At 46.1% G+C, this 17395-nt stretch overlaps 1 protein-coding gene across 2 annotated transcripts in view; it reads left to right on the top strand.

The window, feature by feature from the left end:
- The first annotated feature begins 220 nt into the window (after window positions 1-220).
- Window positions 221-17395, top strand: part of CPNE4 (copine 4) — a 348126-nt gene continuing 330951 nt past the window's right edge. The window contains exons 1-2 of one of the 2 annotated variants that reach the window (XM_014450787.2): window positions 221-292; window positions 2320-2460. In XM_014450787.2, coding sequence (XP_014306273.2) covers window positions 2408-2460 — 53 coding nt within the window. In that variant the 5' untranslated portion in view covers window positions 221-292; window positions 2320-2407. Of the gene's footprint in view, window positions 293-2319; window positions 2461-5354; window positions 5774-17395 lie in introns of those variants that run through there. The other variant, XM_006083699.3, reaches the window with a different exon arrangement.

Genomic DNA, 17395 nt, shown 5'->3' with positions numbered 1-17395 from the left:
ACTTCCCTTTTCTCTCCATACCCACCAACCTCTTCTCCAGGAAAATGCAAAGCTGCTCTTCAGCCAATCAGATAGAAGATAATCACTTTGGGTACCATTGCTATCCCAGTGTCCCCCCACTTCCCTTTTGGCCCACTTGCATATTTAAAGGAATGACTAATAATTGTCTCTTGGTAGGAATGTAGATTGTTTTGTTTCTTTTAACCAAGATATTGTCCCCAGCTCTGTCTAAAGGAGAAGGAAACTGGAAAGCAACTTGTTTATCCAAAGCCATTAATAGAAAATTGTCCAGGTAAGTTTCTGAAGATCTATCAGTTAGAAGTAATATTGGGCTGCTAGTAGCAAAAAGCTGAAAATAATGGCTTGACTCAACCGGTGGCTTTATTTTCCTCATAATAAAATGGATGATAACCTGCCTGCCTTCATGATATCAAGACCCAGGTTCCTTTTATCTTTCTGCTTATCCTGACTTAGCAAATGCCTGCTGCTTCACAGTCACGTGATGGTTGGCCCACCTTCTCCTTTAGGTAGAAAGAAGGGGGGGGGTGGGTGGGGAGGAGGGGATAAAGGAACAGGCCAGCTGAGTCAGGATCTCCCTCCCTTTTAAGATGATCATGGAAACTGCCCTATAACTTCCACTGACATCTCAATGGCAAGGCCAGCATGTACAGCAGAACTTTCGGTGATGCTGGGAATGTCCTGTATCGGAACTATCCAAGGTGGTACCTACTAGCCACTTGTGACTATTAGCATTTAAAATGTGCACTGGCCGGTGTGGATCTGTTGGTTGAGTGTCATCCCAAACACCAAAATGCCGCAGGTTTGATTCCCAGTCAGGGTACATGCCCTGGTTGCCAGCTCAATCCCCAGTTGGGGGCCTGCAGGAGGCAGCCAATGAATGTTTCTCACGTTGATGATGTTTCTCTCTCTCTCTTTTCCTCTCCCTTCCTCACTCTCCAAAATAAATAAAAACATGTTTAAAAAAAATAAAATGTGGCTAGTGTCACTGAGGAAATGAATTTTAAATTTGACTTCATGTCAATAAATTTAAATGTAAGTAGCTATATGTGTCTAGTGGCTACCATATGAGACAGTGCAGGGTTAGATCTTCATCACATGACTACCCCATCTGCAGGCAAGGCTGGAAAATGTGGGTTTGGGGGCTGAGCACACTGCCACCTCCCACAAAACTGCTATTCTTAATAAGGAAAAACAAACGAAAGTGAATATAGGCTAGGCAAATAGCAGACTCTGCCACTCAGTAAGAGTTGCAGGCTAACACCCCTTAAACCCAAAGGAATGGCGTCTTAATGAGTTTATCACGAACACCAGGAGTGGTGTGGCTGGGCAGACATCATGTAGGTGGAAACCAGAATCCCAGAGATGGAGTTCAATTCAAAATACCTTCTTTTTCACAAGGAGGAAATGAGGCTGAGAGGCATGACTGAGGGACCTAATTAAGAGATAAATGGAATAATTTACTTGAAAATAATAGAGTTGATTTAGTGTCTTTGAAGATATCACTAATGGTCAAATGTAGAATCTCAGAAAGAAAGAGTTCTCTGCCTCTGGTTTTTAAAAATGCCACAAGGCGCCCCTTCCTAGCATAATTGGTTAGTGATGGCTTTAGAGATACCAGGGGTCAAACAGGGTCCTCATACAGAAGAGTGATGGCTTTAGAGATACCAGGGGTCAAATAGGGTCCTCATACAGCAGAATGACAGACAGTGGAAGTGAGTTCTTTCTTAGAGCATTGCTCTCCGCTTTCCAATAACACAACCCATCTCAGGCATGTACTGAAACACCAGAGGTAGACATATCAGTCAGTTCTCAAAATCACATGAAATAAAAAAAACAAAAACACATTCTGAGCTATAAATAACCCTAGGGAGAAACTCAAGGTTCTTATTTGATCCAAAGCCTCAAAAATAGATCCTGTTATTTACAGCAGCCCCCTTGACTAGTTGAGTGTGAACCATCCTACAGCCGAGAGAAAGAAAGAAAGAAAGAAAGAAAGAAAGAAAGAAAGAAAGAAAAGAAAGAAGACAGAAATTCCATTTCCAAACAAAATGCTCATCCTGACTCATTCAGGGAAGGATCCAAGGTTTTTAACGCAGGGCACCGACTCTGCCTGCTTTCCCCCTTCATCATCTGCTGCCCTTTAAAACATGGTATCAACTGCCTTGGTAAGAATCCACATTTCTTCCCTTTTGTTCCCTGGCTCCGTTCCAGCATTTCCCTTGTCACACTGATGGGTGAGGTGCCTTTCATATTGGCATAGGACAGCGAGCGAATGCCTCCCCTTATGTTATTAAACAGAGACCGGGCTGGTGAAGCTACCCAGAGCTGGAGCCTCCTCTGCGGCTTGGGAACACCGGAGGCGCCGTGGCTCGAGAGAATTTTGACGATGGCTGTGGAACCCAGCAGCTCAGCATCCATGAAAAGGAGAGTTGGGAGGAGGTGAGTGATACAGATCAGGGGATCTGGCTGTCACCATTGTCGAAGGGACTCTGTGAGCAGCTTGCTGTGGGCTCAACGACTGCGACCCTAGTTCATTAGCTGATGAGATGTCTTTATCTGTAGAGACGAGCTGTTGGTTTCATGCGAGACGTGGGAGGCAATTCTGCTTTCTGTGCCCTGCAAGGAGCCTCTCTGAATTTACCTTCAGTGTCATGCCTTGAGAAAAAAAATCCAAGTTTCTGGCATAAAGTTGCACGTGTGTTCCGCACACTGGCTTGCAGGCAGGCGACTGTTTGTTTCTAATTGGGGAGCTGAAGGCTGCTGGCAGAGGAAAGCGTATTTGTCACACGTTGTGGCTTTGCGTTTCATTTGTGTGTCTATGCTTTTAACACGGGGGACCACGCATGATAGCCCTGGGTTCTTCCCTGTGGGTTCCGGCTCTATTGCTCCCGTTCTCAGGTTCATGTCCAGTTACTCTGAGCTGGTCCTTCAGAGGCTGCCTCAGTGAACACTCGGGGTTCTCCCATTAACTAGTTGTGTTCCCTGGTGTGGTTCTCCTGGCAATATAAACCCAGTTGTGTGTGTGTGTGTGTGTGTGTGTGTGTGTGTGTGTGTAGAAATAATAAAACCTACTCAGGTAAGTAGTTGAGAACGGTAAGTAGTTGAGAAAATTAAATGGGATGGTCAATAGAGTGCCTACCAGATTGTCTGGAAACTACCTGCTCAGCACATCTTGATTCTTTTCCTCTTACCTATAAAATAAGAGATTTGTGTTGAATGATCTCTAAGGTATTTTTAAAAATTTAACAGCCCAGCTGGTGTGGTTCAATGGTTGTTGAGCACTGACCCATGATGAACCAAGAGGTCATAACATTGCCCGGGTAGGGGGCATGCTGGAGGCAGCCAATTGATATTTCTCTCTCATCTATTTTTCTATCTATCCCTCTCCCTTCCCCCCTCTCTCTAAAATCAATTTAAAAAATAAAAACAAATTTTAAAAATTTAAAAAAAGTTTAACAAAATGTGTGTTGGTTACCTGCTAAGTAGTACACATTGCATTATGAACAAGACAACAAAACAGAGTAGGACCTGCCTTCATGGGATTTAAATTTCAGAGGACACAGGCAACATGCAAGGAAATGCTTAATGACTTTCCTTCCTCTTCTTCCCATCTTTCTTAGTTCAATCCAGCTCAAACTTAAGTTAACCGTTGAGGCTACGTCTCCATTAAACCTGAAAGGGATATTTTTGGACTTAATATTTTTATATTTAGTGAACATATGCTGACGTTGCCTGGCCAGCATCCCTCTCTCCTTTCTCGGTAGGAACTCCCTGCATTTCCTTTGGGGAACCGACCCTGTGTTTTACTCTCAGTGTGAACCAGGTGGGGCGACACCCTGGCTCCAGGAGGGCTATAGATCGAACTGAATTCCCCCGCACTGTGGGCGGCCTGGCGCATTAGTGCACTCCCATATCCCAAGGCCACAATGATCGGCATGTGCTCAATCACAGGACCTGACCCAAGTTTTTCCAATCAAAGCGAATCAAAGGAGCTTCCGTCTACAGACAACCCCCCTAAGATCCTTTCTAGAGACCATGCTTAATGTTTTCCTACTTTAGAAGATCTTGAGAGGTGACTTGGGGGATGAAAATGTCTTTTTTTCTTTCTTTCTGAAGGCTTTTTTCCTTCCTTTCAAAGTTCTTCATTGCCACCACAGAACTATTAGTGGGGCACCTGCCCCTCACCCTATTATTTCTCCTTCTATGACTTTGAAATTGAGAGCTCTGTGGTTGGTGAAAGGCGCTTGGCTGATAACCGCCTTAAATGAAGGGAGACTGGTTTCAGCGGTTCTCAACCTGTGGGTCGCGAACAATGAAAATACATCCTGCATATCAGATATTTACATTACGATTCATAACAGTAGCAACATTACAGTTATGAAGTAGCAACGAAAATAATTTTATGGTTGGGGGTCACCACAACATGAGGAACTGTGTTAAAGGGTCGCGGCATTAGGAAGGTTGAGAACCACTGAAAGAGGATGGAGTGCAGGCCCTCTGACGTCCCTAGGTCCCTATCCATATTATTGTGACATCCTCCATGCCACCTCAGTGTCAGTCTTCTCTGAACCCTATGGATTCTGAAGTCTGATTTGTGATTCTGACAATATTTACATGCTGAGTTGTCTAGTGTATCTTCTGTTGTAGAAACAATCAGACACAATACGTTCCCCCATTTGTCTGAATGTGGCTGAATAAGTTTGGAACAGGGAAGCTACACTTTCTAAAGTGCTTCATAACATGAGGCAGTGGTCCCCCCTTCCACCAGTCAGCGTGTTTGTGTCTATTTTTATACACAGGTACTCCCTAAGCACTTAAAAAATCTTATTTGTGAGATGGATGTATTCAGAAAGACATTAGGGATGAACAAAAAGCCAGGTTGTCCATTCATTTTTTCATGCATTTACTAAAAAAAAAAATAATTATCGGGTTCCCATCATACACGAGGTGAGCGATCTCTTCCTTTTTGGTGGGAGTGGACATGCATCCAAGGAGTTTCCTTGAATCTGTGCAAAAAAAAAAAAAAAAAAATCAATCCCACCCCCTCGCAGATAGGACCGCTCCACCCCCAAGTGGCGATGAGGTCCACGCACTTGGAGAACTGAAATGGCCCCGGGAGCAGGTGTGAGCGGTGGAGCTGGGCGGGGAGCCTGGACTGTGGACGCGGCTGGCCCACCGCGCGTCACCCGCCCAGCCCGGGGCGGGGCCGCGGACTCGCGTGCCCGGGGCCAGCGCTCTCGCCGCCGGAACCCCCCAGGGGGCGCTCGCGCGGAGGTTTCCCAACTAGTATCTCGCGGGTTGCTGGGCGCATGGGTTTCGTCAGAAGGTGGAAATCTCTCTGAGAAGCTGCCATCTCCCCGCCACCCGCTCGCCTCCCCTACTCTCTTTCCTTCCTTCCTCCCTGGCTCCTCTCCGCTCCCTCCCTCCCCCCAGTACCTGCCACTTTACTCTGAGTTCACTGAGAACCAGGCTGCTCCCCGCAACGTTTTCTCCTTTCCCCAGCCCCCATCACCAAGAATGGAGTCAGGGTTTCCGGAGAGACCAAACTCTCCTCCCAGCATCTTGTCCATCCGCTGCTTTTAAACTGGTTCGGAGGACGAGGGGGAGGGGGGAGGGAAGCCCGAGCCCCCTGCACCACTCCACACCGACCACCTCCACTCCAAAGCCGGATTTTGCATTTTGCATCCTGGGGGCGGGGCAGACCGGTCCCGGGCCGAATTCTCTTTCTACTCCTCGAGGTTGGCACACCCAGGTAAGCAAACGCCAACTCTGCATTCCTGTGTTCCGGGGGCGCTGCGGTTGCAAAGTGTGTTGGGGCTGCTGCGCAGTAAGACCAACTTTTGAGATGCCCTGGGTTGCGCTCGGATTTGCTTGTTTATCGCCGCTGTGGTGGTGTTAAGGATGGGCTGCAAGCACAGGCTTTCATGCGAGGGAACTTTGATTTGATCCCTTCCAGCTCGCCCAGCTCGCTCAGGTAGGGTGGGGCGCGTGGGGAGGTGGGGCGCGTGGGGAGGGAGGCCGCGCGGAGGGGGACCCGGTGCGCCCGCCGAGTGGCCGGTCCTGGAAGTCCTGGAGGGGGGAGGGGGGCAGGGCAGGTGCAGACCGAGGGGAGGAGGGGAGCAGAGTCCTGGCCGAAGTTGCGGCTCTTCCTCCGATGGCGAGAAAGCGCTGGAGGGATCGGAGTGGTTTCCAATGGCTTCACCTAGCGGCGGTGGGTTCGGCCTCTCTGCCTCCTCCCCAACCTCTTTACAAAACCTCCCAATTCTCCCGGCGCGCTCGCCCGGGGCTACCGGGCTTTAAGCTAATCAATAGGCTGGCAAGTCCCTTGATTCAGCCAAGTTCTTCAGCTCGCCTTGCTCTGTGAAGTGAAGTAGCCAGGGGCGTCAGGGGACAGGGCGAGGGCTGGAGGGACCCCCTGAAGCGCTAGCCACAGCCGAGAGAAGAGATGTGGCATCGCAGACGCCCCGGATTGTTAGGGTGGGACCCAGGGGGACAGTTAGGCGGTGCCCCAGGCCAAGTCTAATGAGTCGATGACCATCCGGTGGGGAGAAGGGGAAGCCTGAGAGATGCTCTTGGCAGATGCACCCATCCTTCCTCCTGAAGGAAGTGGGTGCGTGGGTGGGCTTTAAGGCCCTGGTTTTCACCGGCCCCCCCAGACCCGGCCGAGTCCCCGGCGGCCTTGCGAGACTGGCTTCCAGTCCAGAGCTGGCCAGGCTCCCGCAGAAATCGCCGGCTGCAGAGTTGAAGATCCCGTCCCTGGAGCGTGTGAAGTGCGAGCCATGGGGGTTCCGGAGGGGGAGGGAGGAAAGCAGAAGGAGAGGGGAGAGAGCCTGGGGAAACGTTGCGAGAGAAATAACAGAGTCCCCCTCCCCCCTCCTGCCCCAACTGACCCGCCCATGCCCTAGGATTTCAGTGCCTTTGGGAAGAGTCCCTGCTCCTGTACACCTGCGTCCAAAACTATGCAAAGCCAACTCTGCACCCTCTTGCTGCTTTGCCAGGAATTTTTAATGCATTGCTCTGGTGGTTCTTGGCTCACTTGCTTCTTGGTTTCTTAAACAGCATTTTTTTTTAGCTGTCCAAGGTACTCTAAACTAGTGTTCTCCTGAAACGATGATTAAACCCTGCTCTTATGGAAAAACTACTTTATGTTCAAATGAAATATTCTTTTCTGCCCATTCCTTCTTTCTACTGCCCTCTTAGCAATCCTTATTTTCAAACAACACCCCCCCCCCAAACACACACACACACACACACACACACACACACACACACACACACACACACCCTTTCCTAGAGCCTAGGAGTTTTGAATCCAGGATGATATATTGTAGTGAGTATATACTGGTTAAACTGCAGAGCACATCCTCCAGGAGTCAGAGAGAAGCAACAACGTTCCTTATTTTTATGCCCTTTAAGTTTAGGAAGGTCCCGTTTCTTTTTATGACCCAGCAGATAAGACAGAGCTCAGGATGGCTGTGGCTTCGATTCGATAACTTCTGATGTTTTCATTTCCCTTACTGAGCTGCTGCCTCCAGGTTAAATTCGTTTGATTTGCCTGTCCATTTTTAAAGAAAGACTGACAGAGTCGCTCTAGCAGAGCAGGAGGTTGAGCTCAGAGTAGGTCAAAGGTGGTCACACCTGGGAGGCGGATAAAAATAGGATTGGCAATTACAGTTAGAACACCTGTGTTACTAGTAATAGTGGGTCCTAATAAAGACCAGATTCTACTCATTGTCTCTGATGGGAAGATTCTGAGGGTTTTACAGTATCAAACTCAAACCACATCAAAACCAGGTGATGTCCCCTGGTCATCACATAAAAGGAAGTGTCAGTTCATAGAAGGAGTGGATGTCAAATCCTGGGCAGTGTTGAATGGTTGAGTGGGAAGAGCTTGCCTATAATGGAACCAAGGGTCTAGTCCTGTGTTATCATGTGAATGCTCTCGCCGTCCCAGACCTACGCCTCTCCTTTGAGTGGTCAGCCTCCTTTTTATTCTTCCAGACATAGGCCCATTCTACTTTAGTGGGAGCAGGCACAGATGGGGTCCGTTGTACTTCCCAGCATGGGACAACCACTTTACTAGAGCTTCTAAATATTCCTTTTAAAATAATTGCCCTGAGGTTTCTGAGTTGTTTTTTAATTGTGCTTCTAAGACTTCTGTTTATCTCCAGCTATCTGGTGGCAACATAGCATTTTGCTTGACTCATCAGTTTGTCTTAAGGGGAGCCTGCTTTTAGAAGTTTTAATTAAAGAGTGTCTTGCATTCAAGTGTTTCTTGATCTGCGTGTGGATTTTTAATTTAAAAAGACCTCATTTCAGTTAATGGGAAGCAAAGATGTTATCTGTTTCTAGAGATGTTTTATGTAGTATTCCAACGAACAGCAGCTTTGCTTGTTCCCATCTTCAGACTGAGCCCACCATCATGATTGAACACTTCAAAGTTATACTGACTCTAAGAAATAATTATTGATAAAAAAATGGGTTAATGGTGGAATCTCTATTTTCATCTGCATTTGAATCTTTTGGAACATAACTGAATGTATTTATATGGTTTGTGCTGTGCCTTTCTCTGTCTTCATTTTATAAGTTCCCTGATTTGTAAGACGCTGGACCATTATGGCCACCTTTAGTCACATAAAGAAAGGATTTTCCATTTGGAGGTAAACATATTGGAGGTGAGCGGCTCATGTGTGTAATCAGTGTCGCACACTTTCACAGGGATCTGAATCCCAAACAGAAGATGAGAAGGCTACTCTGATGGTGTCAACTTGACTGATTGGGAGAAAGTCTCTTCTTGAGTTGGGAAAGCCACTTCTTGAGTCTTCGTACTTTTGAATCAGAGACATAGCCTGCAGATCGGTATGCATTTTGAAGGAAAAAAAAAAGCTAAATTTGTTCTCTGTATTTGATCTTTCCATTTTTGTCTTGTTAATATATTTTTTAAACCACAAAGCCCCTTTGGATCCATATATAACCCCAAGTCATATTTCCTTGGCAACCGTAGTCAGTATATTAAGTCACAAAATATCAAGACAGAAAATTTAAAATGCATTTAAAAATGTCACATGGTTCAAGACCATCCTATAGTGCATTAGAACTGACCTTGCGGCATACAATAATAGAGTTGCATTCGACTCTGACTTTCTCCTGATTGAATGTAGATGGTAAAGAACGGATTACAAGAACTTCATGCTTTTTAGGATTGTCCTAAAAATTCTATAATGGCTTTTCTTTTGAGGCAAGCATATTATGAAAATGAAGGGGTTAGAGTACAAATGCATTTTTTGGGTAAGGTGTTTATGTGAAGGTTGGTGGTAGGTCTAAAATCAAGCTCAATAACTGGGTCAGGCAAGATGTACTGTCTCTTCTATGTTACTTGAAATAGACACTATATAGTAAGGCCTCCATTAGCATTGAATTCAACCAGTGGGTATCTAATAAAACTTGTGACTGCACAATACTTTCAGTGTTTTCTCTGCTAGAAACCTCATGTATGTGGAGCTTTCTGTTTAGTCCATGAACTACTAAATATATATGATTCATAGTATGTTTTCCTTAAGTTGGTAAATCCCAGGAAATCCTTTATTTGGCTGCTGTCTTCTCGGGGAAGCGGCTTGTGAACCATAGCTCTTAGCTCAGTAAATACTGAAGACCTGAAGGCAAGTCTTGAAGAGCTGACAGTGACCAGGATGACCAATTTGGGAAGGCTTATTCCAGTCCTATGACTTTAGTACACCCAGGCGGGTAGGGGGAGACCACCTACGCTGGCCTGTGGTACGTTCATATCTATGCTGTGAACAACAACTTCATCACTTCGAATCTGTGACTCTCAGAACTCGAAGAGAATGTGGGGATAATCTATGGACTCGAGCTGTTTAATTTGACAGATGTGGAAACTGAACCTTAGAGATGACTTGCTCAAGATCAGGGGACTCATTCAACAGCCCTGTTGATTACTCCTCTCATAGAGAGACTCAAGTTCCCTGGAGGTAATTACTGTGGTGGCGCCAATCTCTGGCGCCACATGTACTGGTAATCTTTACTGAGTTGGGGATGGTTTGGGGGCGGGGGTGGGATTCCCACATCCATTGGAGGGTTTGGAGGAGTAGGCTTGGGACTTATTACATTGCTGTCTCTAGGAGCCAGTGGAATACTTACCCAATAGAGATGATTAAATTTATACAAAGTCATTGTCTGCAGCCATGCCTGTTAATGTGCATGTTTTGTGAAGAATTGCTCATGCGGTCTTAGCTTCCTATTTTAAATGTCACAACCGAGTCAATAATGTAAACAGAGATGTTATGAGTGTTTACAGTTCCAGGAACCCACAGGGGAATCCCTTATTCTGTTTTAAATGAAAGGTTCATGCAAAATGAACAAACTTTCTAAAATGTTGCTTTTCTATCTCTGGTGCAGAACACAATATTTTTAAGTTTGTATCTCTTAATATTTAGAAAACTAGAAAACATCAGGGGGAAAATACAGTATTTCAGGTTAATTCTAGAAACCTTCTGAGGGTTAAGGTATATTGACTAAAAGGCCTTCCTTATCCAAGAGATCCCAAACATCTGTAGGGCAGTTCATTTCTCTTCGAGAGAGAAGAGGAACAAAATCAGGCTGACAGGGGTCCAAGGCCAGGGCAGCCCTAGGGGTTGGTGAGGCAAGAGGGAAGGGTGGGAGCGAGTTGGCATTAGAGAGGATGGTCGCTAGAGGGCGCCAGAGCACCGGCGGAGCCCACCTCCCCGGACCATGAGAGGGACTTTAAGGTTCAGAGTTGGGTTTTGACAGAATCCCAAAGAGGTGCCCAGGTGTGAAGTATGGGTTTTTCGGTCACCTCTCACTCTCCAGCCCAAATTACCTCCCTGCAGAGAGGGGACACAGGTTTTGCCTTCAGCACCAGGTGGGGCGCTTCCAGTGCCTGGTTGGGCTGCCCAGTGGCTGGGCAGTCTGACCTCAGGATTTTGCCTGGCAGTCTGGAGTCTGGCTGCTCAGAGGCAGAACTCGGGATCCAGAACTACCTGGTTTGAATCTTGGGTTTATAGTTTTCAAGCTGCAGGTCTTTGAGTGAATCACTTCACCTGCATGAGTGTTAGCATCTGGAAAATGGAACTAATAATGATTGTCAATGTGAAGTGTTTAAAAGTGTCCGGTATTTTAATTTTTTTCTTTATTGCTATTTAGAAAGAGAGAGAGAAAGGGAGAGAGAGAGAGACATAGAAACATCAACGATGAGAGAGAATCATTGATTGGCTGCCTCCTGCATGGAGGAGATGAAGCCTGAAACCTGGGCATGTGCCCTGACCGGGAATCGAACCGTGACCTCCTGGTTCATAGGTTGATGCTCAACCACTGAGCCACACCAGCCGGGCTAGTGTCCGGAATTTTGGTGGGCAGGCAAATACTAGTTCCCGTGCCCTTTCTCTTGAGAGTCTCCCAGAACTTCTTCCTTTCCTTTCCCTCTGAGCCTCTTTCTTCTGCCTCCACATCTACAGAAGGGTCTCATTTGTTTGTCGAATAATAGTTGATCACAGTCTTAATGCCAAAAGCTATGCTAGGCACTGGACATAAACGTGAAGTTCATCCCTTTTGAAGTCGCAGGCCTGAGGGGCAGACAGGTGTGTGAGAAGAAACATTAAAACCCGCGGTGGAAAGTGTGAGGAGAGAGCTGAACAAATGATGTGGGTAAGACATACCAGAGTCCCTGGCTTTGTGTCAAAGAGCCTGGACAATGGTCCCTCAAGTCCTTCACATTCAGGTGTTTTTCCCCTCTTTGTATTTCAGGGAACAGGTCTGTGGAGAAGAAGGGGGAGGGGAATCTCACTCCGCATACACTTTGGTTCTTATATATATTTAATGGTGCTAATCGAGGTTCTTAAATCCACTCAGCTTGTACCACTGCCCTGTATGTACTAATTTCATCAATATCAAGAGATAAATGCCTTTGCAATTGACTTCCTCCATTTAAACAGGAACGTGATTTTTAAAGGAAACGTGATAGAAATATAACAGCAAGACCCTTACCGCTAAGTGGTGGGGCTGGAACAATCTAAATAAGGGTCCCATTTTTAAGATATTGAGAAAGGTGTATGAGCCAAATACAAGCATGAACAAAAATGGAAAATAAGGACAGTACAATGGTGGAAAGGAACGCTTTATCATCATCATTAAAGTGACAGAAAAGCTTTTAATTTATTAGTAGGCACTGGGGGCACGGGGATGCCTGATTTGATGTCAGCGACAAAATGCAACCGTCAGGGAGGTTTGCGCCTGAGGTCGTGTGGCTGTGAACCCGGGATGGGCACCCTGTGGCGGGTGTGTTAATTTTATCTGGCCAGGTAGATGGCAAAGCTCCTGAGAAGCCCAGTTGGATTCTTTTGCTCCATAAATCCTGTGACTTGATTGCGTGTGAATCATGTGTGGAGGAAAGGCCTGATTAGAGGGGAAGGGTGGAAATCGTTGATTTGGGGGCAGCTCATGGCCTGAAGGAATTTTAAAGGGACAGGACAATAAATGTTTCCTATGGAATCAGAGACTCCGAGAGCTGGACAGTCGCACACAATTAGACACACCCCTTCCCAGTTTCCAGATGAGGCAGTCAGCAAGGTGGGATCACCGCCGATGCTGGTTGGGGGTCCTTGGGCCCTTCATGAGAGCAGGACTCTTCCTGTTTTGTTCACTATTGAACCCCAAACAGGGATAGGCATCTAGTGGTTGGTCAAGCAATCTTGGTTGACTTCATGATCAATGCTATTTCTTTCTTCCTTATTCTTATTCAGGAATGTGCCAAAAAAACAACCCTAGTTTGTAATGCATTTTGATGTCAAGTTTTTTTTATGATAATGATATTTGTCAAGTTTTGTTACGATGATAATGGTGTAAGCTTAGAAGGTAGCTAGACTTGGTTCAAATCCTGGTTCTGCCACTCAGTAGCTGTTTGGCTTAGGGAAAGTTACTAAACCTCTCTTACTGAGCCTTATTCCCTCATTGGTAACAATGGGGATAAAGCTATATACAGTAGCAAAGGACCTGCATCATAGGTGTGCACTAAGCATTAGTTTTTCTTACCCCCTCACTCCTGCTCTCTGCCCTCACAGAAGATTTAAGGGGGGTATAAAACTTTAAAAAAGTGATTTTTTAATTTATTTCAGATAATACGTATTTATCTTGCAGAAGAAATAAAATTATTGCACTACATAAACAAAAACATACACAATTACTACAAATACGTATTCTGTGGATCTGATATTATTAGTCCCATTTTATAACTAACTAGAGGCCCAGTGCACGAAATTTGTGCACTGGAGGGGAGGGGGTCCTTCAGCTCGGCCTGCGCCCTCTCGCAGTCTGGGACCCCTGACTCCTTACTGCCTGCCTGCTTGCTGCTCCTTACTGCTCGGCTCACTGCTCCTTAGTGCTGCCGTGCAGGCGGGAGAGGTTCTTGCCACAGCCGCTGCGCTCACCAGCCGTGAGCCCGGCTTCTAGCTGAGTGGCGCTCCCCCTATGGGAATGCACTGACCACCAGGGGGCAGCTCCTGTGTTGAGCATCTGCCCCCTGGTGGTCAGTGAGCATCATAGCGACCGGTCGTTCTGGTCATTCCGCCATAATGGTCGCTTAGGCTTTTATTATATAGATTGGGTCAATGCCAAAGCACTAGCAACTGGGGAGGAAGGGGAGGGCTCAAATCTAGGGTATCCCAACTCAACTTCTAAGACCAGGGTGTTTTTTTCAAATCCTTGGTTCATATGATCTTTGTTTCTTATCCATCCTCTATGTCTGCTTCTCTCAAGAAGGCTCAGATCCTCCTTCACCTGCCCTCAAGGTCTGGCTGTGCTACCATCCCTGCCTTATAACATCCGTAGGCACGGGTGTGCCCTCTCCCCGGGCATAATACAACCTTTTCCAGGTACTTCCTGCTAGAACCATCTGGTACATAGAGCACTGCTTCTGTTACCTTGTGTGCCTGCCCATTCCCTTAGCCTATGGCCTGTTTGTGGGTGGCTACCATGTACATTTAACTTCCTTAAAATCAACTCTACATCTTCTCTCATTTATTAAAAAATACTCATGTTTTGACTGTGTGCTCTATATTCTATAATCTAAGTTAATGTGTGAGGTTGTACAGATATAGTACCGCACAACATTGTGTGTGTAATACAATATGATATTGTACTCGGTGAACAATTGATGGGATTCTTTCCAAGGATTATTACGGGAGGTTTAGTTTATGCATTAACTTTGAATCGTAGCCCCTATCTAGAAAGTGCTTCATTATATTTGCAAGACTATTATCTGTGTTGGATATACATAGGTAGAATTACTCGTGAAGGGCACACATTTGGAGTCAGGCATTCCTGGGCTTGAATCCCACCTCTGCTTAATCTCTTGAAGCTCCATTTCTACAGGTGTGAAATGAGACTATGAGAGTGCCCACTCCTTAGGATAGCTGTGAGCCTCGACATGTGCAGTGTGCATCTGTACATCCCGAGCACCCACCTTGTTGCGGGCATATGGAAATTACTCAAACTGCAGCTGTTATCGGCTGGCGGCATCCCTCAAAGGTTAGAACTCATGAGTAATTTCCCTAATGGTAGTGGTTTGCTGTGTTGCAAGAGAATTGTGAAAACTAGAAATCAGCAATCAAATGTATGCTTTCTAGAGCTACAGACACAACCACTTACCTTCCTTCTCTCTCCTCGCCCACCTCTGTCCCCTCCCCCAGATTTTATGCCTGGCCACAAAGATGACTCGAGGGTTATGCCAGGGCTTCTCCAAGGTATAACATCCTCTGTTCCTGCTGGTGCCAGCTTTATTCAAACGCAAAGCGTGCTCAGCACTGGCCCCCAGATGCATAACCGGAATCCAGAATCAGTCACTCCACCCTGCAAGGCCCAAAACAGACATGGTTGTGTTTGACTTTCTGTATCTCCTACCTTTGTCCAAAAGAGATCCTAGGCATCCAGCAACGGAGAACATATGGGGCACTGTCTGCTATCGAAGTCCAATCTGCTACTATCATAAAATACTTTTTTTTCAGGGAGACTCCATGCATATCTTAAAGCCACGGTTCTCACCCTTGGGCACAAATTAGAATCTCCTGAGGGCTTGTTACAACACAGACTGGTGGGCCCCCTCCAGAGTTTCTGATCCAGGGGGGCTAGTGTTGGAGCCAGATCATTGGTAGCTGTGATAATTTCTCGGGTGGTGTTAATGCTGTTAGTTTGGGGACCTGAAGCTTTCACTGTCTATAGGTAAACTGTGCATTTTCTCTCCTCTGTGGTGCAACTGAGAACAGCGTTAGTGGTGAAGAAAGGGATCTGACATTTACTGAGCACCTATGACATTTGCCATGTGCCAGGTGCTTCACTGAGCACTTTACCCATATTGTCCTATTTAATTCTCACAGCCTCCTGCCAATCAACTCAAAAAATTATTTCTTGAGACCCTGTTATGTATGAAGCAATGGGCTGTGCTAGGCTCTGGGACTATGGAATGAAGAGAATGAACACTACAGGCATAATCCTGACCTCCTGGGTATTATATTTCAGTAGGGAAGCAGGCTTGCGAAGAATAGTCTGTTACATAGAAAATGGAAGACCAGAGAGGCTAAGTAACTTGGCTAAGGTCACACAGCTAGTAGGAGGCAGAGAAGACAAAACAAACTTAAAAACCATTTTACTTCCAGCGAACCAGAGGTTCTCAGACTCTTTGGTCTTAGGGCCCCTTTATACTTCCAACTATTATGGAAAACCCACCAAGAGCTTTTGTTTATTTGGGTTAAATCTGTCAACATGTACTGTCTTAGAAATTACAACAAAGTGGTTCACCTTTTGAGAACCATGGCACTGCAAGTAGCTCTATCATTCTCAGATTCTGAACCCTAATTTGTTTTAATGACTTTGGTCGCCATGAAAGATGAGAAACTTCTCATCTCTTCCCAGTCATGTTTTTTAAACACAAGAGTCTCTCTTAAGCTTTAGCTTATATTTCTAGTGATGGTGACTTCCCTACAGAAAAGTGTAACCTGCTTTGGAATTTCCTTTTTGTATGTATGTGTGTATGTATGGTATGTATGGTATGTATGTATATATGTATGTATGCAGGTATGCATATGTCTGTGGTAAGGAAAAGCAACAATTAAATTGCCAATCACAGAGCAAGCTAAGATGTAGAGGCTTTGCTGTTCACTGAAGGACCTCCATCCCAGCGGAGGGCATTTCAGAAGATAGAGTTTATAAAAGCCTGTGACGTGTGTTGCCATCACAAGGGAAGCCCGAGCATGCTGAGAGCTCACTCCCGCTGCCTCGTAATAGGAAGAAAAGTAGATGCACGATTGGGCTCGAGGGCTTGCAGATTTGATGTAACGTTGGCAGCCGAATCGGGTTTAATCGCGGGCTAACGACCGAAATACTGCCCTTCCCCATCATTTTCACTCATTATCTAATGGGAATGAGAAGTCCTAGTAGACATTTTCCTTTGGTGTGTAATGGTCCGTGGTTGTTCCGACACTGACGCGCGCTCTCTGGCTGCCTCGGGATGTTTTATGGCGTCGTTAGGTTTTACCAAGTCCAATCAACGGAATCAGAGCTGACATAACAGTGTGGCTCTCAACTGATGATCAATGAATTCAAATTGCCTTTTCTTTTTATGGAACCCAGAGAACTAAGGGGGATAGTGCAGCGAGCTTAGCGCGGTTGTTTATTTAGAGGTAGCGGATCCTTGGATGAGAAGTTAGGAAGGGGATCTGCCAATCGTCCGATTATTTGTTTATTTTTTTGACACCAAACATCTGGGTCACTGGTTCATGGAGAAACTTTGAAAATGTTTGTCCAGGTGTTTGGTGTCACGTAGCACACCCCATAACCAAAACAAGCCAACCCAAACCACGTGATGCTAGATGACCACTTGTCATCTTCCTTAAACGCTGAAATTGGACACAAAGCGTCTCTGTTGGTCCACCCGGGGCCGCAGGCATTCCTGCACACAGCATCTCTGGGTACAGCGCGCATTTTGCCAGGGGATTGTAACTTTTTGGAGGAAATACCTTTCTGGAAAGAAGCACTTACAGGAGGGTCTATAAGGCATAAGTGATTGTTGAATCACCGTTGCACCTTCACATCTCCCGGGTGTCTGAGATACATTTCCTGAGGGCCATCGCCTGGGAGCCCTTTGAGCCAGGTTTCTTGTGCTATTTTTAAGTTGTGAGCTTTTGTCCAGAATTCTCAAGTTCTGACTTGATGGGCTCGTGTGAGCAACACACACTCACTTTATGTGATGAACCCTGTTGGTTTTGCAGGCTGCAAGGGCCGCTTCGGAGAACCCCTTTCTCTGAAGCCGCACAAACAGGGAGGCAGCTGGGCCACCTGTTTCTCACTC

Source organism: Myotis lucifugus, unplaced genomic scaffold (genome assembly GCF_000147115.1).
Source record: "Myotis lucifugus unplaced genomic scaffold, Myoluc2.0 scaffold_8, whole genome shotgun sequence".
NCBI classification, from domain to species: Eukaryota; Metazoa; Chordata; class Mammalia; order Chiroptera; family Vespertilionidae; genus Myotis; species Myotis lucifugus.
This window is presented reverse-complemented; position numbering and strand designations above follow the sequence as displayed.